This window comes from Botryllus schlosseri, chromosome 11, assembly GCF_051294905.1.
Source record: "Botryllus schlosseri isolate E-star chromosome 11, Bs_hap1, whole genome shotgun sequence".
NCBI lineage: Eukaryota > Metazoa > Chordata > Ascidiacea > Stolidobranchia > Styelidae > Botryllus > Botryllus schlosseri.
Window position 1 is genome coordinate 23,489,555 of NC_137246.1, and position 25,053 is coordinate 23,514,607.

Sequence of the window (25,053 nt, forward strand, 5' to 3'; positions counted from 1 at the left end):
CGATGTTTTGATGAATAAATGCACTAACACTATAGGCCTATCACCAAATGATATAAGACCTTCAAATGGAAATGTGGGGTTATCCTGCGATCATTTATACCTGATCATTATCTTATGTGAATCAAATCATAAGCGTGAGCTGCCGGTAGCTTTACCTCTTGCATTCTCGTGATAACTTCATTAACTGATCTGACACTGAAAATTGAATATATAATATAAATACGGTAATACATTGAAAATAGCAAAATACAAAATAAAGAGAGAATGAGATGAAGATGTGTTGAGTGCATTGCACGCAGTTGTGCTTGTCTACACTAGTTATTTTCATGGTTACTTCACCTTAACGAAAAAAATTTGACTTTCCCTTTGCAAGTTTCTATTTATATCATTTGTAAAATTTAATACCCATTTTTCAAAATGGAAGAAGACAAACCTTTGGTAGCCGAAGCTGAAATTGAGGATGATAAGGCCAGCAATAATGGTGCTGGAAGCACTGCCAGCCAAAGTAGTGAAGAGTTTGTGAAAGGTAAGAATCGGCTGCATGATGGAACTTCGCATTGTCGCATTGTTGTACAATCTGTACGTATGTTTTTAAAGTCATTGTTATCAACCCTGGTGTGTAATGAAGCATGGGTCTCTGAAATATTGTGTGGAATACCAACTGCAGTGTTTAATTAATGTACCTGGTAACAAACTCAGGGAGAGGGTTGCAATGACTCGAGTCATGATTTTCTGATGACTCTAGTCATTTTCTCAAAATACGGAAATGACTCGACTCAAGTCAATCTGTCTATTGACTTGACTTGGACTCGAGTCAGCGAAGTCATATGACTTGAGACGCAGACGGCTAAGACCAACATTTCATTGTAATTTCGAAGAATAGTAAAGTAAACACACTATAGGGATTTCATCTATTGGTACTGTTACTTGAAAATGCGACCTGAAACTGCTAAAAGCTGATGAAAATTAGTATATTATGAATGCGGCCATTCAATATCACCAAACAGAGTTATCAAGGGCGGGTTTAACAAGACGTTAACTGGAAACTGAGCAGTAAACACAATGACTTGGACTCGACTCGAGTCATAATACCGTGACTCGGACTCGACCCTCTTTTCGCTGACTTGGACTCGGACTTGACTCGGTGGTGAATTGAAAATGACTCGACCCGACTCGAGTCAAAACTATAAAACTGAGATTGACTTGTGACTCGGTGCCTTGGTTCCAACTCTGATAGTAGTTCTATATATCTAACTGGTTTTTGTTTGTTTAGTGGTCTATCGGTATGTAATGTTTATTAGCAGCCATATGCAATACAGTAGGCTTTACCAAATATTCTTGATATGCAATTCAATCTATTCACTGTACGATACTATGATAAGCTAATGATAAAATAACTCCATAAAAACGACAGTTCTGAAAACTGATCTGATCAAACTGTGCTTATCTTTTGTTTGCAAAAGTCTTGTTGATTTAGGATATTTGACTACATTACCAAGTATTATTTGCACATGAATGATAGTCTATGGTCGCAGATCGGAATGCGAAGGCTCTATACCAGGGGTTCTCAGCCCTTGCTAGGCCGTGGCCCATTTTCCGGTTTAAAAATGTGCTGTGGCCCACCTGATATCTTGGAGTCAAAATCCTGTTTAATTCGTGGTCATTGACAGCGCCGATATGCGTATTTCTCTAAAATATGCGCATTTTCTCTAACTTATGATATTTAATTCTCGATCTCCCGGAAAATGAAATCGCACGAAGCGCGAAAAAATTTCAAGTTGAATAAATATCCTTCAACAAACGGCTAACGAAATAATCTTGGACCCCTTCGAGCTCCCCCAATTCGGGATGTGGGTGCGGCAGTTACGGCCCTGGTAGATCATAAGCTAAAACTCCTAAGTCGATTATTTTCCTCCGCTGCTCCATTCGCGTCGCGAAACACAATGATCAGATCCCCGCACTGTGTAATTGGGACTAATGATACTATTGTGGGGAATATTATATTCATTCTGGGTCGGCATCGAACAATTCATTGGTGAATGGGGCACTACAGAGAAGTGAAGAAAGATTTTTCAATATGCCTGATGTAGGCTACTTTGTATGTCTTGTACCAAAACAACTGAAGTTGCGATGTCAGATCATTCAATCCAATGATACAATCAATTCCCGTGACTCTTTCAGCATGTACTGTACAATGATTTCCAGGCCGGACATTTTAAACCGACTTCAACGATTAATGCGCTCCGATAAATCCTCAATCCATTAAGATTCGTTGTTGCGGTGGTGCAGTATAACTCCTCCAGAAGTTGCTAATAATTTTCAATTATGCCTATGTTGAGCTTGCAATAATACGGCCTGCCGAAGTACGGTAAATCTGTACATCAATTGCACTTCATTGCGAGTTCATTGCATACCCCTTTCAATGGCATGCGACATATGACCCTGCCGGACTACTTGGTTACTTCAGCATTCTCTTCCAGTTATTATACGCTTGAAATTATTTTAGTTTCTGTTAGCCGTAGGTTGTCATAACCAGTAGAAAAAGCCACCGTTTCTTCCTAACGTTTTCGATCTGTAATCTACATGCTGGCTTCATGCGTGCCACTACGTCTAATCAGAGTCGGACGAAAATCTTTATGTAGCCTACGTATAATTAGATAATACGAATATATTTTTAGCGAATAACATAAGAAATATAACTTAACTTACATTAATTGTGAAATTTTCTAAATTGCTCTGTGGCCCACCTCAGAATGCTCTGTGGCCCACCAGTGGGCCATGGCCCACCCTTTGAGAACCCCTGCTCTATACGAACCCTGTAATTTTCATCCCAGTCGAGTTTAAAGACAGATTTTAACTACACTGACATTATTCAATTGTCAAACTATAGAAATTAAACATGGAACGGCAACGACCGATTTTGCAGCTTCGTTCCGCTCCGCCGAGGCTGGAGAGGAGAGTGGTTTTGCGTAAGCGACTGTAGGATTTCTGGCAATCCAAAAGCTATCTTCCCGAGCACAAAAATTATTGAATATGGTCTTGATCGAAAGCCACTGTTGCACCGATTCCGAAAATATAAATTAAAATAATGATCAGGCACTGATCCACATAGAATCCGTCCTCCAAGTCGAAATATCGGCATTGTTCGAACAATCGGAGAGTCGCAACGGGTCATTGTTATGGTCATTGTGTTGCGGTTACCCGATTGTTCTGAACAATGCTGATATTTCAGACTTGGAGGACAGATTCTAGATGGATGAGTGCCTGATCATTATATTAATTTATATTTTCGGAATCGGTGCAACAGTAGCTTTCGATCAAGACCAGATTCAATATTTTCTGGGCTCGGGAAGATAGCTTTTGGATTGCCAGAAATCCTACAGTCGCTTACGCAAAACAATTCTCCTCTCCAGCCTCTGCGAAGCGGAACGAAGCTGCAAAATCGGTCGTTGCCGTTCCATGTTTAATTTCTATAGTCAAACGATCTTAAACTTGACTGGCAAGGAATTTTAAGGGATGAGTTGCAGTTTCTTCATTAAACTCTATCATGTCCAGATATCCTATGTCAGTTGTTGAAATATTGATTTCCTTGCAGTTAATCAGGATGATGCATCTGATGATACTGCCACTGACACGCCCCATGAAGTCGTAGAAGACCTTCCGCCATTGAAGCAGGCTGAGCTAACTGAGGCTGGATTCGGTGAGCTTCTCTTTCATACCTTTGTTAATACGGATTCCAAATTCATGATCCCACTTATTTTTGTGTATTCTGTAGTATAATTTTAGAAGCCAAGTGGTGCAGTGTTTTTATGACAGTATCCTGTGACAGCGTGTATCACAATTTCATTGTGTGTCTTTGATCATCTGTTGCTGTTGTGATATTATATTTGGACGGCAGATGCTACTACCATGCTTTATGTGATACGGTATATGTTATTATGTACAGTTGTACAATTGTACATCCTCAAGTGGTGTAACTATAAAATATTTCCTTCTTAGTCTCCTCTTCATATGGAAGATTGGTAGGAAGGCAACAGATGTGCTAATCACATTTTAATCTATAACCACAGTTTCACTACATGGTTAATGGTTACCATAGCTTATTGGCAAACCATGATTGCTCCAATTTCATAATCCTTATTTGAAACAGCATGCCATCATGTGATGTAGCCTACTTCCTCACAATATGGTGAAGGATCGTGTGCACGTCAAGTCATTGATCAATATGAAAACTATTGATCATACCCTATTCCCTTTGCCTGCCTTTAGCTCTGCATAGTTACATTGATGTTTTATTTTTGATTATTTTGCATGCTTATTTTTGGGTGAATATTCAGGGGAAAGGATTATGAGCAAGATTGATACTAGAGGTGAGCTTCTTTTGTGTTTCTAGACAAGTTTCAACTGCAATTTTGAAACCTGTACAATGTGCATGGTAGTGATGCTTATGATGTGTTGTTTGGGTCGACTCTGACAGACAAAAACATGTGAAGCCTTCACTCTTCAGTATATGGAGTGTACAATTCGATTATTTTACACTGTAGAAATAATTTGCCAGTACATGATGCTACATCTACTATCCTGTGAGCTGGGATCTTGCTCATTTCGTTCAGTTATGGAGCAGCTTACTCGACAAATTTAGCTTCAGGCATCTGTCAGACTACTATTATGTGTACCTTATGTAGACCAACGACAGACATTATTTCGGTACTTGATTATGTTGTGAAGAAATCATGCGGATATCTTGTTCTTTGATGTAGTATGTTATCTGCATACACGAGGTGGAGAATAGAAGGCCAAGATAGAACTGCGTGTCTTAAATGTATTCAAGTTTACTTGAGTCGTTGGTACAGTTGTGGATTTTCAGATTCAGTCACAGACGCACCGAAATCAGATATAACATTGTTGCTGGTTTCCCCTGGCATAGTTGTTATGGAACGCGCGACCTTGAAGATACTGCCCTCCTGCTAATCAATACCGTTAATTAGATCCATTCTCCCATGGGCAGACGCATATGAAGTGCTGGCGGTTACGCAATTTCGCGTAATGATTGAGTGTGCCCGATATTCGTTAGGTCCTGAATCGAAATCAGTCGATCGCGCGGTATTTTGAGGGATATGAACTCGCTCCTCGGCGGAGGACCCTTCGCATCACTGTGCTATTTTTAACTCGGCCGCTTTGTTGGAATTCGGTCACGTGCTTGAGACTTGCGGATTAAGATTTGCGCTCGACTGCCGTTACTACGTGGATGTGACAATACGGAGTTGATATGTTAGCTGGTATTGCCAAGCCGTGCTGACCAAATCAAAACTACGCTCACCTATCGTGAATCGAATAATGCCACGCTGATAAACTACCCAACAATTCTGAAATCTAAAATCCATTATGGACTTTGATCGCAAGCAGATTCGAGCGTGTTGAGTTGGACGCGCGCTAGTGATGTTGCATTGTATTACGTAATTTCTGGCGGACTTCATCGTTCTCAATAATTTATGAATACCTCTCGGGCTCTCTAGAGCACGAGATTCCGCGGCGATATGTAATGCTTTACGTTAGATGCGTTTCACAATGCTTCGTGCTTGTGCTGAATTTTCAATGGTTGTAGCAAGCGCTGCTACACCTTCAGAACCGACAAAAACTTGGATCGATTCCGATTCGAACTTGGTTGACTCTGGTTGCGCAATTCGCCCGCGCGTCGAACGTAACTTTGCCTCTTTTCCTTAACCGTTTTATCATGTCGTTCGGGTTGTGTTCGTAAGCCGAGCTTGACTGATATTCAAGTGGCCACTGGCCATGGTGGTTGGTTTCCACCTGCTAGCGACGTTTTCAGCTCTTTCGTGCGAGTTAGCACAGATGTGTTATGACTATAATTTTCTGGACGCAATAAGGATGAAGATAAATCTGTGCTTTTCTGCGTACTGCTTGATATTCTTTTCTATATTTGATAATATCATAAAGAAACTCGGAAGAAATGAAAATGATGCTTGGTAGTGTGACAGGGCATAGGCTTACTGCTCTGGCTTATTAACAGCTTGCAGTAACTTGACTTGCGGAAGTCGCAATTGTGACATCGCTCCGCAAGGAATAAACTTGTTGTGAAGCAGTATTTTCTCTTAGCGTAGGTTCCGCGTTCAATGCAAAGCGGCGTAGCGTATCGCATTGCTTTAGCTTATGCATAATGTAGAAGCGATCGATCAGTCGAAGCTCTCTATCCTGCAGTATCGCGGTCATCTTTAGCGTTGGTCGTTGACCATACTGCGCTTTATCCCCGTCAGTTTGTCTAATCGTGAATTTTGTGGCGATCTCGGATTATTACTCGTTTCTGTTGCGTAATTTGTAGCGATGCGCGCGTGAAATATTGATGTGATTCTCGACGCCCGCTTTAGCGAAGCGAGTGTAGTTAGGTGGTCGATGCAGGGAGAAGTTTGAGGTATATTTCGGCTGGAAAACTTATGTGTAATAATAACGAAGAGGTGGTCACCTGAAGTACTTTACTTTTTCGGAGTACTCAAGTAGGTTTTGCCTACAAGAACTACTTGTTCAAGTCAGCCAAGGGGTGACGACTACCACTTCTACTAAACAGTTTTTAATTTACAGTTGAAACTTGAATATTTTCGGCTGACACTCGTTGGCAGTGGTCAGCACCTGGTAGAGAATTGGAAAGAACATTGTATATCAACAATCGCGTCACCAAGTGTGACGTCACCGGCATGAAATTTTGAATAAGCTAGGCGAAGAGATCGCTTAAGCACAGTGTACTGTGTTCAGATAGTACACGAGCAGTTTCCAGTTTTCTATGCAAAAATGGCCTAGAATACTTGATTGGAAATCCTTCAGCACACATTCACTTCAATAAATACGTGTAGGATCGTCTGTATATAGTTAATATTGTCCTTCGCCGACTTCCCGGCGGTTTCGAGCAACCTAGGCCTCGGCATGTCGTCAGAGTGCTATCTCAAGGATTACTACGATCAGCTTCCACTGGAAACTGGTAACGCCCGCGCCGATTCCCGCGTAAAACGCCTTTGAAATTTGTCATCCTGCAGACGACGCCCTGACCGATAGCGTGTCGAACACCGAGAATCTCGCGTGCGGAGAATCGCCTCTCGAAACCGAGCCCAAAACCGTCGACGGAGGTTTAGCGGAAAGTAGCGAACCCGACTTGATAGAGCTGGCCGGGCATCCGTCCTTCGAGCCCGCGCCGGCGGCTAGTTTCGTGCCGCAATGCGCGGACGCTACCGAAGTACCCGAATGCTCCGTCGTGGCGAACGATAATACCGACGCAGGTAAACATGTGGTGAGCGTGTGGTGCCCGTCAACGTACTGCCTGCTGTAGTTGTATGCCTGGCATCCAGGGTTCGGCAAGATCGAGTGCCTGAGTTATTCGATTGCGAATCGAGTAACCGAGTATCCGTCACCGTCAGTATGACGTTATAAGAGTATGAATGATGTGTAAGTTCAAATGTAACAATGCCGTTTCTACGCCACATAAATATAGTTTGAATAGAATATGCGTATTGACATATACCCGAATCTTTTCGTCCTGGGTAACCGTCAGTAACTGTAGTAGAGAATTGGAAATAGCATTGTATAACTACAATATCAATCCACTGTTCAATTGCATATTTGAAGCTCTGTACCTCCAAGAAGCTCTTCAAATGTAGTTGCATAGTTGCATTTCCACTGGAGCGTGCAGCTTGGCTGTGATACGACCAATTGAGGTTTTAAGGGTCGAGGAAGAAGTGTCAAAACTATCATTCTCGTTGATAACATAACTCATAGCGTAACCGGGCGTCTAATTCAGTACTCGATCGAATAGTCTCTCGCTACTCGATTCGCTTTCAACTATTCGAACCATGGTGCCCATCACGTTAGTCACACGAGCATTTTCAAAACGCATATATCACCGCCGTGATACATGCGCTGTGTGTTGGCCTGCCGTAAATGTGCTGACTGTCGGTCATTTGCATGCCGTCATCTTTCACACATCACGCGTGGATTCATTCTTCCTGGCGTGGCGTCGTGTGGCTTGTTTCCGTGGTAGACCGCTGCAGCGTTTTGAAGACAATTTTCGAGCTTAAGCTTGTGTATTGCTGGTCGTTTGATCATCAGCGTACTAATTTCTTCTCCGTTACGCGTCGCCAAAGTCTAATTATAGCGTAGATAAGGCGGTCGCGCATAACGCTCCTAATCATTGCGAAATTACTGCGTATGCTGTCGGGAAGCGCTGTACAAACTTGCTACGTGGAGCTTACTGCCTCACGTGTTGCGGTTCTTTGCGTATGCAGCGTACGCCGTGCGACATCGATTGATAGCGTCTCGCTTTACGTAGTCACCTGCGGCTAAAAGAGGTCTGCATCTCGCCGTGTGCGCACTTAGAATTGATCATCATAAAGTCAGTAGATGTCATGCGTGCAGTATTCATGCGGTGCTTCGGTGCTTGCGTTGCGTGGTTTGAAATTTTGCACAGGAAGTGAGCGAATACTGGCTAGTCATCGATGGCTAATGGCTGTGTTGCATTTTCTAAATGTGTCAACTAGTGGCTTTGTTAAAAGTTGAAAGACTCGCGCCCGAGGCACTGGATACAGAAACCGGCGAGAGTGAAACGCGAATCATGGCGTCTGAGAATGTGCAGAAACCGGATATTGAGGAAAAAGAAGGTAATTTAGACCGCCCTCGAAAGCGGTAAGGTGTAGCGCGGTGCACATTGGGTCGGGTATCGGTGTGGTGTGGTTCGTAACTTATGAAACATTGACACAGCCCTGCATGATGACGTGGTTGCCGGGCAACAAGTTGTCGATAAAGACGCGATCCAGGTGTTCGATGTCAGTGATTCAGAAGAGGAAGGAGAAATGTTCGCGGGGGCCGTCCAAGACGCCCCTGTTGTCCTTGAGGACGCACAAGCCGCTACTTCGCCACCTGACGAAAGCAAGTCCGCAGGCTCTCCTACCACAGAGAGCGTAACAGCGGCTTCTTCTGGCGGAGGTATTGCGAAATTTCGGCAAATGAACCAATATCACGCGTTTCATTTGCTGACTGCACTGTCGGGCATACTCGACACTTTTAAGTCAATCATTTTCGTTTGTCACTTGTCATACGTTCGTTGCTCGAAAGACATTATGCGTAATTAAGAGTAGTTGCAGGTAGCCCGCTTTTGAACAGCAGTTTGAGAAGGTTGTTTTGACAGTCGGCTTGGTGCGGTTTTTGGAGGACGCGCGGACACACGTCGTGTTTGTGTTGTCAAAACTGTTTGACGTTAGCGCGTTTCCTGATGGTTTGTTTCATTGTCACGTTAATATCGTCGAATATATCACGATCGGGTCTTTGATTCCCATTTGAAAAGGAGCTAATGGTTTTTGTAACTCGTCAAGATGTCGAGCCTTACGAGAAAACGGCAGCTGTGATTGTGTGGATGGCAGCTATGTTTGATTAGGGAAGAAAATATCTCAGGTGAAGTTAATGAGTCTTATCTGCTTGTGACAGAACCCGTTGAGAAAGGAGTTACTGAGCATCAGTCAGATCCAGGTAATTCTGTTATGGGGCTGGGCTGGGTGAACTGAGTAGTGGGGCTGGGCTGGGTGAACTGAGTAGTACCGGAGTGGTTAGATTCCTAATCGCGTATTTGGTCTAGTCGAGCAGTAGATTATCACTAATTATCACGACAAAACTGTTTGCATGGTCAATTTCATGTGACCACAAAATGTTATACACCACAAATCTGGGATGTAGTGGTGTTTTCGATATATTGTCGATTGCGCTCTAGGACAATTCTAGTGACTGGTCACTATTTCACGAAAGTGTACGGACTAGACTAGAATCCTTGCAATTATTACTAGATTCGGACTCGGGTACTACAATCACTTTGCCCAGCTCTAGTTACGGACCGATTTTGTTGTAAGCTGTACTCGAGTTTTGGTGCATGCATGTTCTGTTTCTCATACTCTCGACACGCTCGTGTTTGTTTCGTCGGCTCTGCATGGTCCTATTGCCGCAGTTCTTCACCGATTAATTTAACTATTCCGTTTCTTTTCTGACAAGTCTTGCATAACTGGAGGAGAAAAGGTTGTTGCGTTGTTGCGTTTGTGGCGTCGGCTGCTTCTCTGACCGTTACATGTATTTTTCAGTCGTCGATCTCGTTTACTGGAGGGACGTCAAGAAGAGCGCGGCCGTGTTTAGTTTCTTGCTGCTCATGCTCGTCTCTTTGACGTGCTGTAGCGTGATCTCCGTAGCGGCCTACGCGGCCCTTTCGTTGTTGGCCGTCACTGTGGGTGTCCGTCTGTACAGATTGGTGCTTCAAACCTTGAATGGTACGCAGCAGCCGCATCCTTTCCAGTGAGTATCTGATTTGATGATTTGTTGCCACCTAATAATTTTCGTGAGCAGAGTTAACAACTTGAATGTATCGAGCTTTTCCAAATTACTTTTGAGAATTACTGAATTCGAGAATTAGAATTAGATTGTCGGCATTCACCTATAATTATTCCAATTAGAAGATTGAAATTTTCTCTTCCGAGTACGCTCGTGAGGTTGTGTTTCGCATTGCCTTAGTTTTCGTACCAAATCGTTGGTTCATTGCTTGAGTGGTTGCGACGTTGAAACGACTAAACATGGCACTTAACGGACTGCAGGAAGCGCGATCATTTTGCTGGATTGGCGTTCCAGAAATAGCTGAGATGAACCGTAGTCATAGCAAAACCCGCGGCCCTGATTTCGCACGAGTGTGATAGCGCCGGTATCGCCAGCTCAACGTTAAAACTACCAAACGGACGCCGAACAGTATGAATCGACCCCGCGCTTTTATTGTGAATCACGAGCCTGATGATTTCACAGGTAGTCTGATTTCACGCCGCTCTTTTCTAATACGCGGCAGTGGGACGCTTGGCTCCGCGAGTAATCCCGTGATTCATGAAACTTCCCGCGGTTGCTCACCTGTTTCCGACTTGATTCAAGGCTCCTCTATTGTTCTAGTGAAAAAATCGGGATTGATATAATATATAATGTAGTCCGAATGAAGGAATGCCATTACCATCTTACAGATAAAGACATTCAATGGCGCGTACGCATTAATTAGTACGGTTATGTAATAGAGATGACGTTCTGTTTAGTACGCGAACCTTGAAGGCTATGAACGTTTTTAATAGCAGATTTTTTGTCAGTAATCTTAACCTCCTTCATCCAAATACTTTGAAATGCAACTTACTCGAGGGGACACAACCAAGATATTGCCTTGGCTTAGTCGAAAATTCAATTGATTCTCGAGAATTGTGTTTGGCATGTCACGCTATTCCGTTGTCACTAATGACATGGCGCGCCAAGAACATTTTTTCACTCCAGTCAAAAAGCTCAGTTCGGGATATCGATGAATATATTTTCGCTTGTTCTTTTGAACATGTTATTCTGCTTTCTCGAAGCAGTGCTTCTACTCCGCGGTACCACTGTTTGGAGAGCCGAATGGCGAATATTTCATGTTAACCCAAATTGTGTTGTAACTGTGACGTAAGGCGGCGCCATAATTATGTTCGTGTTGGTGTTCCCACGAATCAGAACTTCTCGTGGGCTCGCGCTATCCTCAATGTCGAGGTATCTACTCATCTCGGTAAGAATCAGACTGAGACAACTAGATAATTCTATAGTTGTCTATTAGAGCGAAATGCTGATATAATCTAATTGTAATTGAATTTGTGAAAAGTTTCTACGCTCTAATTTTCATTATAATCTAATCTTCTGGTTCCCAGGAAAATGCTGCAGGACCACTGTCTAGTGCGAGACGAGCTAAGCTTGGTGTACAGACATTCGCCATCCTCGTGCTCGCGAACATGAAATCGGATTTGATATCTTCCGAACAAGATTTTTGTTGTTTCTTATGTCGGAATTTAGCCCATTTTCCGGATGTATGCGATTTCAATAATTCTTATTCTATAATCTATAATTTGGTAATGCTGAAGACTTTCGAGTCCAACTCCGTGAAAAGAGTCCAAAATAGTGCCATCGCCTGACGTTGCGCGTTATATTTTCAGAGGCCTGCTCGATCTGGACTTGTCGCTCTCCCCGGAACGCGCCGAGAAGTATGCCGGTCTCGTGTCGTCCCACATGAACTGTTGCGTCGGCACCACTCGGGATTTGCTTCTCGTGAAGAACACCCTGAGCTCGCTCAAGGTAACGCGCTGGATTTGTCGGCGTACGTGAACCGCCCACGCCACAAATTTGTTCTGTATTCCAGTTCGCCGTGTTCCTCTGGCTTCTGACCTACATCGGCGCATGCTTCAACGGGCTTACTCTTCTTATAATTGGTAGGTATAATTACAAGTTTAGGAAATCAATTCGCGATAGTCGCGTATAACCCGTCCTGTACTTCTGGCGAACTGAACACATCGATGGATTATCCCGTGATTATGTGAAGTATATTTGCTGCTTCTTTGTTTGCTTGTTGTTCACTTGCTGCTGCGTGACATTCATATTGTTGTGACCAAACAGGGCTGCTTTGCGTACCGCCGACGGTTAGTAACGAAGTATTTACTTTTTCGGAGTACTCTAGGAGGGGTCACTACTCCAATGGGGTCGTTTGCGTATTACAAGATTGCCAATTGACTGGACGATATCAGCGGCTCACGTCTGGAAATTTTAGTTCGTCTTTTAAAAAAGAGAAAAAATGTGTCCCGCGAACAAAGTATCAGATCAGTAGAATCGTCACTTCAGAGCGCCACCTACTGTAACGGGAGGTTGGAGTGCGGCCAACACTATGAAGAGGGTCGGGCACCTAGAAATCAATACGACTGGAATTTCTCCTAAGGACGCTACTAGTGAATGGTAGTGCTATTCGTTAGCATAAGATATGCACAACCACTCGGCGCAGCTGCAGCTTCCCACATAGGCCGTGGGTAGGTTTGGGCGAAGGTACTGACTATCTTTATAGTAACCAGCACGCCAAATTGAAAGTGGGGTCGCGGAACATTTTCAAATCGAAATACGAGGTCGCGATCATGAAAATGTCAAGAACCCCTGTACTACGGTTTTCAGCTTTATAAGGCAAAGCTTGGCATAGATAACTTGCTTTTAACTTGCTCGGAAAACGCCAATTGTACTGGAGCGCCAATGTATAAATGTGAACCGCAAAAGCTAGCGGCGCTATTTCAGACTTGATACTTCTACTTGGAAGGGCTTGAAATACTTTTACGAACCTGTAAATCGGTACTTTGTATTGCACTCAAGTAGAAATTTACGACTTATACTACTACTCAAGTGCCAACGATGACTGCTTTTTTCCAGCTGTTATTTTAACCTTCGCGGTACCCCCCGTTTACGAGAAGTACCAAACTCAAATCGACGGCTACTACGGCGTGGCGAAGGAGAAAATTGTGGACCTCTACGGCAAAGTGATGGCCAAGCTTCCAGGGAAGAAAGAGAAAACCCAATGATCTGCCGGCGGCCACCTCGTCGCCATTGTTACGGACATCTCACGGATCTCATAGTCCAAAATTTTCATGCGGCCGCTCTCCACTCAATGCACAGTCATATATAAATAGTTTTTCGAAACGCTGCCAGCGCGCCGATCTTGCCGGCCGCTGCGTGGCGACGTCTGAAGGAACCAGTGCGTTCGCACGCCGTCGAGTTCTTGTTGAGGTGTGATACTGTTGATGTGTAACGTGACGATGTCTCGAAGTTGTGATGTATTATATTTTCGAATTGGAATTCTGGTCGTTGGCTGTAATGCTGTTTGATGTTGATGCGAATTTTCGGCGCCCGTGGTTGAATATTCCGGTCGTTGGCCCGTGGTGTTGCGGAAGAAATTCGTTATTACAGTTTGATATTTAGTGTTGCGTTCAGCGTAGTGTGTCTTTTATGATAACGTGCTGCTTTTGCGGGGGCCGGGGAGGACTTAGACGGCTGGTTTGTCTTACAGAGGCTCTTCTTACGGTGGTAGTTCCATAGCTTCGTCCACCTTATCTTAACGCGTACATGCCGTACATAGACTCCTCACCAGTTTTCGGGATGAAAACGCTTGTGAATAGGAATATGGTCGTGGACGGTTCTGAAGGTTACAGTGTAATTGACACTGATAATTCTATTAGGGATGAAGTAGTTCGTCCACCGGCCCAACTCGAATTTAGGCTCCCGCCCGCATCGAAACATTTTCAAGTTCTTCACTGAGCGCGGTGTTGGGATCAAGTCGTTGCACATTTTGACTCAAGTCAAGTCAATCGATTTTCAAAGGTGACTCAAGTCAAGTCACTCGTTTTTTGGAGGTGACTCGAGTCGAGTCAAGTCACAATTCAAGTCAAATTGAATTTTCGAAGTATGAGTGATCATTCAAAGTCATTATATTGTGCTAGCTGTGTTAAAAAGAGATCAATTTGTCATTTATCTTGAATTAAATAACGAAAATAAAGTTAAATATACATGAAAAATGCGTTGTATCGCTCACGCACACGTTTAACTGCTAATAAAATACGTCAGTAACTCTATAGCTACATCGGGGGTGTCAAACATTACGGCCCGCCAAATGATTTCATTCGGTCCACGAAGCAATTCTGCGTATAGGATGAAATTGCGTGTATTTTACCCAGCACATTTCTCGAATTTGTAGTAAGAAATACTACTACTAAATATTCCTTCAAGATAGCGAATTTCGAGTATGTTCATAGGCCACATTATAACCACCCGACAGCGGAGTTGTGGTTTCTAGTCAACGTCAGGAGAATATCGCTGACATTGACACCCAATTTCGAGAATGCGAAAAAGTGCACATATTGAGTTAAGAATTGGTAATATTTTGGAATCATTTGACTGGTGCGGCCCGACAGTGATCTGAATATTTGAATCCGGCCTGCGACGTCATTTCACTCATTTGAGTTTAACAACTCTGAGCTACATCGCTACATGCTACATTCTCTTATCATCAGCCAAAACAGAGGATCGAATACGAAACCTCGAGAAGTTGAAAGAAATTGATATCGTACAATAGGCCTACACCATCCATATATAGTTATATACACATCCGTGAGAATATAAACGCATAAACTATATTCGTGCTATTCAAATCATACAAGAGGGTTTGGTAAAGGTGATCGCTGTGCAATGCAAGGCAGAGCCGTCCAGTGTGATGTGTGTGGTGTGATCAGACTAGATGACCTTCACGGTCTTATCGATCATTCCTATCTAATACCGAATACTGTGCAGTGTGCAAGCATATCTTCTGTACCGCCACCACTGCCGTGTGTTGTGTATTTTGGTTGGATGAAAATAAAGACTCTCTCTCCAATAGGGATGGTGTGAACGTGAGGTTCACGTTCGCGTTCTGTGTGTGAACCTCGAAAATTTAGAGGTTCGCGTTCACAACAGAACCTTGGCAGGTTCTGCACTGTGAACCTTTTTCATATATTACAATTTTCACTTCATTATGGCATCTTTGTTTCGAATTTATTGCAGCTCAACTGTGGACCATTTTATCCATGGCGCTGACACAGCATGAAAAATTAATACAAAACGAGCATGCACCTTGACAATCTCAAAAATTTTTCTTGTTTTGTTACAACAGTTCGTTCGAAATATCCTGCTTTCCGTTTGTGAATATTTACTGACTCGCTGCTGTGAGCTTGACCCGCAGTCACACAGCATCACGAGCGAAAGAAACTACATGTAGTCAGCGAATGATGCTTATTCAACCAATCAATGAGATTGATATCGTGTTTTGATGTATCATATCTAGCAGGCGTACGGGGTCAATCTTGACTTCATATGTTTACTGTATCTTCAAAACCAAATCCGTGCGATTGAGGTGTCGGCTACAGCTTTATAACTTGTGGGGTAGCCTAATATCGGTAGCAACTATAGAAACCTGTTTTCCACTCTCCTCAATATCAATGTTGCAATACTCAGACGCCGAATACATGGTCCGGTCTGGCCAAGACCATTAAGGCGTAAGCTTATATTCCCTGGTAAGTCCTCGTCGAAATTGTTGGCAAAGCGACGGATGATTTTGATTTTATGGGAGTATTATATCGTTTGATTGCCTCAGTTGATACATTTAGCGACGTTTAAAACGCCAATATGTACTTCAGCATTGTGATATTATGTGGTCCGAGTCGTCGCTAGGTATCGTACATTAATATAGGCTATCACTTCATTGAAAGATGGGTCGGAATTAGCAATATGGCGTCACGTGACGTCATGAGGTTCACGTTCGTGTTCACACAGAACCTTTCAAAAAGGTTCGCGTTCACACGAACCTGAACTTTTCAGAGGTTCACACCATCCCTACTCTCCGATAAACAGCCAGGGCTTTGGAGCCGGAGCCGTGCATTTTCGCCGGAGCCGGAGCTCTACATAAAATTCAGCCGGAGCTGGAGCCCGTTATTTGAGGAGTAGCTCCGGCTCCGACCTATTTCATAAGATGCCATTATATAGATGCAACAACCACATCTGCTGATTTATCATAATTGAACAGCAGGCCTGAATTTTAATGCTGTGCACAGCAATGGCATATAGAGTAAAGTGCAATATAGTGCAACTATGATGTGTCGACAATTGACAAGTATTCAGTATGACGTCACAAGCCGGCACGGCGGCACCTATATGTCTTCGTTGCTACATCGGATGTTACTGACGGCTGACAGACTCTAGATTACTATAGATAACTAACCTATGGGTAGATTAGTAATCTATATAGACCAGGAATGGCCAACCTTCTCGGCTAAAGTGGCACATGTAATTGACGAACGAGTGTGCGGTCCACTAGCTGCGCCAAGCGGGTAAAGTTTTCTAAGTTTATATATAAACTAGGTCATTCGTCGAGTGATCGTCGCCGCGTGCGGAGCTCGTAATTGTCTCTGCTACAGGTAGATAATTGGTCGCCGAAAGCGTTCGAATACCGAAGAAAGTCGTTACGTGGAATTGCTTACAGCTTGTTGTACCCAGATAAGTGCATTAAGTGAAGGGACAGATACATTGCTCCCTTGTTGTTAAAATGGAGGTGTCGGATCACACTTCCCTAAGGAAGCGGGTCCGACCAGAAGACGAGAACCTTGGCGATAGCGATGAGAGTTGCAGTACAGATGCTAAGATTCCTGCCAGACACTATGCGCCACCTTCATCGTCCAACAGTGCTGAAAACGTAGCTAGTGGTGCGCTGTGCTCCGATGGAAATAATTTAAAGGTTTTGGTGACCGGTACAAATAGGCCGTTAAGGCAATATCACCCCACCGCAGTCAACAGTGCAATATTTCACCTTGTCGGTAGTTCGGAAAGCATTCGCATGCTTAACTCTGGCGATCTGCTTATATCTTGTGTTAACGCTAAGCAAGTAAAGAAACTCCTGGAATGCGATACGCTCACCCACGCAAAGACTAACATCCCGATTAAGGCCTCCGTTTTCTTACCCAAACCCCCAACATCTAGGGCTGTGATCTGGGGCGTGCCCATAGAGATATCAGATGACGAGTTGCTGGACGGGTTCCAAAAGTACAAGGTTTCCTATGTCAAACGATTTCGTAGGAAGACAGACGAAGGCTTTGAACCTTGCCAATCAGTTCTTTTGAATTTCACTAGCACTACAGTCCCCCGGTTTCTAACATTCGCCTATCTCCGATTCCAAACCCGACCGTACAACCCGCCACCGACCAGATGCTACAACTGCAACCGTTTCGGCCATACAGCGACGAAATGCCGTGGAAAACATTGCTGTACCAAATGTGGGGGATCAGATCATAAGCACAGCGACTGTAAAAATTTAGTACAATGTCTCAATTGTAACAAACCGCATAGTGCCGCTTACGCAGGCTGCCCTAAATACAAGGAAGAAGCGCGGATACAAATAATTAAAGAACGCAATCAGGTTTCCTACTCCGAGGCGAAAGAAACCCTACTACTACGCGAAAATCCTAGCCCGATTACGCCAGATGTAGAGCTCGCTAGTAATAACGTTCCAAGCCGAGACCTCGCGTACTCGCAAGCGCTTAGACATGGTAGAAGGAATACATCGCGCATTACGACACCAGCCCCCAACGACGCCGACCTACGCTACTTCGTGCCCCGTAATAACCAACGTTTCGATAATGAGCCCATACCCCGAGAACCCCCAGTCCGAGTCCATAGCACAGCTGCAGCAATAGCACAACTCGATCCAATTCGCCTACTTGCGCTTGTTGCGGAAATCGTACAACTTACTGTTACAGCATGCAAAGACGGGAATAGCAATGTATTTAGCCTAGTCGCGGAAGTTTCCTCCAAATACCTGGGGTACACAGTTGAGAGTGCAACCCTTAAATCAGTCTCTGATACTTGCAACAACCGTTGTCAGTCCTCTGCTCTGTCTGCATCAGAACAGCCTTCAGCTTGACCCAATCGCTGAACCTGATGCAATGGAACTGTCGCGGTATCTATCGAAAATTGCATGAACTCAAACATTATCTCGCGACGCTAGAAGCGAAACCTGACGTTATAATTCTGCAGGAGACGCATCTTGTTGAAAGGTACTCTCCTAGGATACATGGCTATACCATATATCGGCAAGACAAAACTCTTCACTCGGGTGGGTTATGCATTTTCGTCGTTGAAACTCTCTCATCAAGTCTTCTTTTTACAAAACAATCCAAACTCGAAGTTCTCGCGGTGAAGGTTTGCAATATTACCATCTGTAATGTCTACATACCCCCAGACTGTACGTTGAATCGATGCGACCTGCAGTTTTTCGATAGTTTATCGTCAAGGGCCATTATATGCGGTGATTTCAACGCTGACCATACGTCGTGGAGCCACATGAACAACCAACGCGGAACGCTGCTTTATGATGTTATGGACCATCATAGCATGGTGTTACTGAATTCAGGGTCTCCTACCAGACTCAACATCTCAACTAATGCAGTGAATCGCTGGTCCCTTATCGATTTAACACTGGTCTCTAGAGATATTGCGGCAAAATGCCTGACTACGGTATCAGAGCGACTTCTTGGGAGCGATCATCTTGTCGTCTTCACCACCTACAACGACAGGATCCTTCGCAGAATACCAAGACCGCCAAGATGGATGTTTAATAGAGCAGACTGGCCTACATTTTCGAGACTTGTGAACGACCAACTATGCTCATATGACCTTCGAGATGTCAATGCCGAAAGTTTGAACGAAACCATAACAAAATTCCTGCTCGTCTCTGCTGAGGAAACAATACCGCGTCTGAAGACCCCCGAAAAGAACCCAGTGCCTTGGTGGACTGCAACGTGTCAAAGAGCAATCCGTCGTAAAAAAGCAGCTTTTCAGAAAATGAAGCGGACATTCTCCACAGCAGACGTGGTACAGTTCAAGAAGATGAGAGCAGAATGCCGAAAAACGATCTTGGCAGCAAAACGCACATGCTGGGAGGAATTCTGTGCATCCTTGAACGAGCACTCGGGTTTTAAAAAGGTATGGAATGTGGTAAGGTCAATCTCCGGTCAAACTGCATCTCGAGCAATCACACATATCGTTGACAATAATATCACTATTTCGGACGACTATGAAAAAGCTAATGTATTCGGCAAACTCTTTTGTGATGTCAGCAGCTCCAATCACTACACAGAGGCATCCCGGTCGCACCAAATGTGTGATAGGATGATTCAGCCTATTTTTTCCTCTTCTACTGCGGACCCAATTAATATCCCTTTCAGCCGGGAAGAAATGATGTGCGCAATTGCTTCACGTGGTAAATCGTCTCCCGGCGGTGACTCAATTTGCTATCAAATGCTTAAAAATTTATCTCAGAACTCGCTCACTGATCTTCTTGCGTTGTTCAACAGATCGTGGAACAAAAGTGAAATACCCGAATCCTGGAAGCGATCAGTTGTCGTCCCCATCCTGAAAAGTGGAAAACCTAAGTCTCAACCCAAGTCGTATAGGCCAATCTCATTAACCAGTCACATTTGTAAAATAATGGAAACCATGATTGTGTACAGGTTGAAGTGGTACGTTGAATCGAACAATCTATTATCTCCCAGTCAATCCGGTTTTCGTCAACGTCGGAGCACTCTCGATCACATTCTGCGTCTCCACGATACCGCCTACAAAGCGATCAACAATCAGAGATCAGTTGTTTCCGTTTTCATCGATTTCCAGAGTGCATACGATATGGTATGGAGAAAAGGTTTGCTGTATAAACTTTCCCAGATGGGAATACGAGGTAACATGCTTTTGTGGATTGAAAACTTTCTGACGGAGCGGGTGTTTCAAGTGAGAGTTGGAAACTCTCTTTCGGCAGAATATACCCTTGAAAATGGCTTGCCCCAGGGTTGTGTGATTAGCCCGATTCTGTTCTCGATTATGATTAATGATCTGCCACAGATTATTAAATGTGACCATGCGATGTATGCAGACGATGTTGCTGTTTGGGACAGTGGATTGTCTATCCCATCACTCGCTGATAATGTGCAAATATCCCTCAACGCCATACACGACTGGTGCCAAAAGTGGGGCTTCATTATTTCGGAATCCAAGACCGTGGCCATGATATTCTCTCGCAAACGAAAATTCCCCCAGGTGTCCTTGCATCTCGGAGGTAAATCCATTTTAGTGCAAAATACGGTGAGGTATTTAGGAGTGACTTTCGACAAAACATTGTCCTACAAATACCACATCGACAAGATCGTCGATAAATGTAGCAAACGACTCAACCTTATACGAACTCTTACAGGGACGGCATGGGGCGCTGGTAAAAGATCCCTCTTGATGCTATATAGAGCATTGATACGTCCTGTCATAGAGTATGGGATGGTAGCATACTTCTTTGCCCCGAAGTGTCACCTTGCGAAAGTCCAAACAATCCAGAACCGTGCACTACGTCTCTGCTGTGGGGCGATGCGAAGCTCACCTATATGCGCGCTACAAGCTGCTTGTAATGAGATGCCGCTCAGTCTTCGACATATCCAGCTATGTCTCAACCTCCGTTGTAAATTGCAAACGGTGCCATCGATGATTCCGTACCATGAACAGCTCATAGAAGGAACTTGGCACGAGATTTATCATCTAACAAACCCCAATTTCAGAACATTTAATATAATCACACAGATACCCTCACTGCGAGCAGTTAAACTGCATACCAAGCCAACCTCTCTTCCCGCCCCATGGACCGCGCCGTGTCCAAACGTCGATCTCGAACTTTGCGAGACTATATCGAAGTGCTCCACGCCACCAGTTATCCTATCTAATAGCCTGGATTTCATTTTTGAAAAATACGCAGGTTTCCTAACGATGTACACTGACGGATCCAAGACCGAGAACGGTGTTGGCTGCGGCCTGTTCATTCCCGCCCACTCCGTTCAATTATCCAAAGCGTTACCGAGTGCATATTCCAGTTATTCCGCCGAATTGAGCGCCATTCTTCATGCCTTGAAGTGGATTACAGAACATGGCTCATCGCACTCTCGGTATATCATTCTGTCAGATTGTCTCGGTGCCCTCAAATCTATTTCAAATGTATCGCGAACACAGCTACCGTGCAGCACCAACGCTATTTTACTAAATATTTTCGAATCCTTACTTCAGATCACCAATCAGCGCCTCCATGTAACTCTGGCTTGGATCCCAGGACACAGTGGGATCTCGGGTAATACTCAAGCCGATGAACTTGCTAGGACGGCATCGTTATGCCCTCCTCCAACCGATGCAGCGACAGTTTCGCTACCTGAAGCCAAGGCCTTAATCAGATCCCTGTGTGTTGACCTCTGGCAAGAACAATACCGTTCTTCGGACACCGGGTCGCACTACCGTCAGTTCCGAGAATCAATCCTCGCGCCTGCGCCGATGCTCTCCAATCGTCTATTCGACTCCATCATGTTCCGGCTCCGCACTGGACACTGCAAGCTGAAGAGTCATCTATTTAAAATCGGTTGTGTTCCGTCCCCCCTTTGTGATCGTTGTCACGTACCTGAAACGGTGTACCATTTTGTTATTGTATGTCCGGAATATCAATTTTATCGCAGATTTCTGCGCGACGAGTGTACTAGGCTCAATCTTCATTTCACTTTGTTTCACGTGTTGTCTAACCCAGCCTTATCGCCCGCTGTTGCTGAATTTGTTCTATCAAGTGGTAGATACATCTGAGTGCCGTTGTCATGCTGAGTGCCCTTTTCTTGAATTTTCTTGAGTGCCCTTTTCTTGATTTTTTCCTGATCTTATTTGCGTCCGTGGCACACAAGACCTTAACAGGTGATAAGTGCCACTGAAAACCTTTAATAATAATAATAATATAAACTAGGTCAATAATATTATTACTTGAGTATTGCGGGTCTATTGTATACCGCCCGCTAGGCTCAGTTTGCAAGGACACGACTATTCGGCGTCTGGTCACATCGGTATCGAAGGTCTCCGATAATATGCGACAATCATGTTGTGCGTACATTTCACCGTCGACGATGCGAGCGCAAACGCGAAAAGCCTTTCTCCCGTAATTGCGAATACAGTTAGACTCAATCGGGTAAATTAGGCGTTTTTTTTTCATTTTCAGTAGGAGGTAGGCTACCAAGCAAGAAATCGTGCGACAATTAAACACGCGAAGCGTGAAGAAAAATTTCGCTACTATTTTTAGTTTATTGTAATGTACAACGATTTACTGAAAATGTGACTGGACCCCGGATCTGCCAATGCGTCGGAAGTAGGAACTGATATTTTAGTCATCAACATACCAAGTGTCGCAGCCAGAATTGTAATTTTTGGTTGGCATTGCAAGTTCACAATCTGACCAATTCATTTTCGATAATATAATAGGAAATTACCTCGCGGGTTACGCAAAACCTCTCGCGAGCCACATTCGGCCCGCGGGCTGGCCACCCCTGATATAGACAGGCCCATTTGATAATTTCAGAGCCGGAGCCGGAGCAGTGGTAATAATGCGGCTCCGGAGCTGGAGGCGGAGCTAATGTATGATAGAAGAGAGCTCCGGAGCTGGAGCAGTTTAAATTTACGGCTGCTCCAAAGCCCTGTAAACAGCGATACGTTGCTATTAGATTAATCTGCTACTACGACAACGCAAGCTGTGAACATTTCGTTTGCGGTCAGTATATTTGTGATGTGGGATCAGTGAAACGTACAATCACTGAATGACTAGTTGCTGTCACAAGTGACACCGGCGTATCGTGAATAATCAGAACATGCACAAATACATTGAGTTAGTCGACACCGCTTACTTGATGACTTGAAATTGACTCGTCAGTTTTGCTCCGAGTCACGAATCAATCCACATTTTTGAAGCGCCGGGCGTGTCAAGTCAAGTCATTTTTGCAAAATGACTCGAGTCAAGTCATTACTCGAGTCATCCCAACACTGGAAGGATGTCGTCATTTGGTAGAAGAGATAGGTGACTCATTCTCTTAAAATAATTTTCGCGCTCAATTTATATTCGCAGAACATGTTAAGAATAGTTGGGATGCAACAGGCTCACATGTACTCTCGATCCAATTATTTTTATTTTTGGTCTACACTCTAGAGCAGTGGTTCCCAACCTTTTTCGACTCATCGCCCCCTTTTCAAACTCCACACCGATCACCGTCCCCCAAATATTGGGAACCGAAAAATATGCATACAGACTGAAATCACCGGCGAGTCGACTATGAAAGAGGTCAACTTTTCGGCTCGACCTCGAAATTACACTTTTACAGCTAAATTTTGGTGAGTTGAATAACAAAAAAGGTGATTTCTCCGACTTGATTCCAATAGGACCGTAACAGCACTTCGTCACCCCCCAATACGTTGGTCTTGACCCCCTCCATAGGGCGATAAAGCAAACTTCTGCACCCCTCAGACCCAACTCCCCCGATACCTCTTTACAGTTACTTCTCAGTACAAATTGTTCGACTCTTTAGTTAGTCGGCTTGATTCGCGCGAGGCGCGAAAAATTTCTATCATTCATGATTGAATCGGTCAATATGATCGAGAATTGCATATATATTGCTGTGAATTTTTTATCCTCTCTCTGCTCATGTATTCAGATTTACCGGTAAAGCTGAGTGAGGTGTCGTGGAAAATGTAGGGCCCGTAAATAATCACTTATCATATTCGGGCGCACCCGTGGGTATAATGACTTCGTTACGTAATGACATTTCGTGGCATATCTGCAATGTCAAAAGATATTCAAATCGCCTCTAAAAGACGCACACGATTTCAAATTGGTATTTCTGCACTGCCAATTAATTTTTCTCTGCGAGATGACATTTTTTGTGGGGTTCTGATTGCCAGGACAGGAACATTTGACGTCAGCCATAGGTGCCTATGGACAATTAAATATATAGGCTATGTATATCGTATATATATCGAAGTCGGTCAGCATAAAGGCAGTCCCATTCCGCCAAGGTTTTCTCGTTCTGGCACAGTTCTCGGAGTCGCATGTTACGTGGCCTGAAACTTCATGTCTTGCTGCCTCATGGTGTGATAATGGCTAACGCCGAGATGCCCATTTCTATACCTCATGCGTATTATTCCTTGGAGGAAGGGTATCCCATCTGCAAGAAATATGTGACCACGAAATGGCGCGCAGCGCGATTTTTTTTGAAAAAGTTGCCTAAATTTCCAAAATAATACACTCTAATTAATGTCAATTCACGAAAAAATTTCGGGCCCCCTTCGAGCTCGGGCCCCCCATCTCAATTGGGGGTTTTGGTGTGACGGTTACGGTCATGGACGCCAATATAGCCATTTCAACGCGCCATCGCCCCCCTAGCGCCCCATTCGTCTGTTTTCGCCCCCTATCGCCCCCTTGGCTATTTTCGCCCCCCTGGACCGACAAATCGGCCCCTGAGGGGCGATATCGCCCACGTTGGAAACCACTGCTCTAGAGTCCAGAGAATCGATCACTTCAAAGTTCAAACGCCCCAATTTAAGTGTGACGCACACGGCTTCCCACGTATACGTTCGTTTCGGATACGGTGTTTGGAAGCAGCTAGGTGACCTTACGTTCAATTTTGCTTTTTCGACTATCGTCAAAAGAAGTGCTTCCCAAACTTTTTGTTTGCGGTACGATTTGTAGGATTTTTTCTGAGCTCACGTACCACCTTGTATTTATCGACCGGAACTGAAAAGTGATGAAGGCCATGCACT

General features: G+C 44.1%; 1 protein-coding gene across 8 annotated transcripts; it reads left to right on the forward strand.

The window, feature by feature from the left end:
- Positions 1-341: 341 nt before the first annotated feature.
- LOC145449487 (reticulon-3-like) lies at positions 342-13,823 on the forward strand. Of its 8 annotated transcripts, none has more exons than XM_080327856.1 (11): positions 342-526; positions 3,596-3,700; positions 4,338-4,370; positions 7,047-7,286; positions 8,556-8,660; positions 8,761-8,985; positions 9,484-9,525; positions 10,125-10,332; positions 12,018-12,156; positions 12,221-12,290; positions 13,267-13,823. In XM_080327856.1, exons 1-11 carry the CDS (start codon positions 418-420, stop codon positions 13,413-13,415), a joined length of 1,425 nt encoding a protein of 474 aa, XP_080183982.1. In that variant the 5' UTR covers positions 342-417; the 3' UTR covers positions 13,416-13,823. The 8 variants fall into 8 exon arrangements, with proteins under 8 accessions (XP_080183982.1, XP_080183983.1, XP_080183985.1 ...); XM_080327857.1 differs by lacking the exon at positions 9,484-9,525 and adding an exon at positions 10,039-10,062; XM_080327859.1 differs by lacking the exon at positions 9,484-9,525.
- Positions 13,824-25,053: the final 11,230 nt, after the last annotated feature.

Coding starts and splice junctions, on each gene's coding strand:
- LOC145449487 (XM_080327856.1), top strand. CDS start 418: ATGGAAGAAGACAAACCTTTGGTAGCCGAAGCTGAAATTGAGGATGAT. Junction 4,371..7,046: donor GAGCAAGATTGATACTAGAG/GTGAGCTTCTTT, acceptor GTCATCCTGCAG/ACGACGCCCTGACCGATAGC. Junction 8,661..8,760: donor GGATATTGAGGAAAAAGAAG/GTAATTTAGACC, acceptor ACATTGACACAG/CCCTGCATGATGACGTGGTT.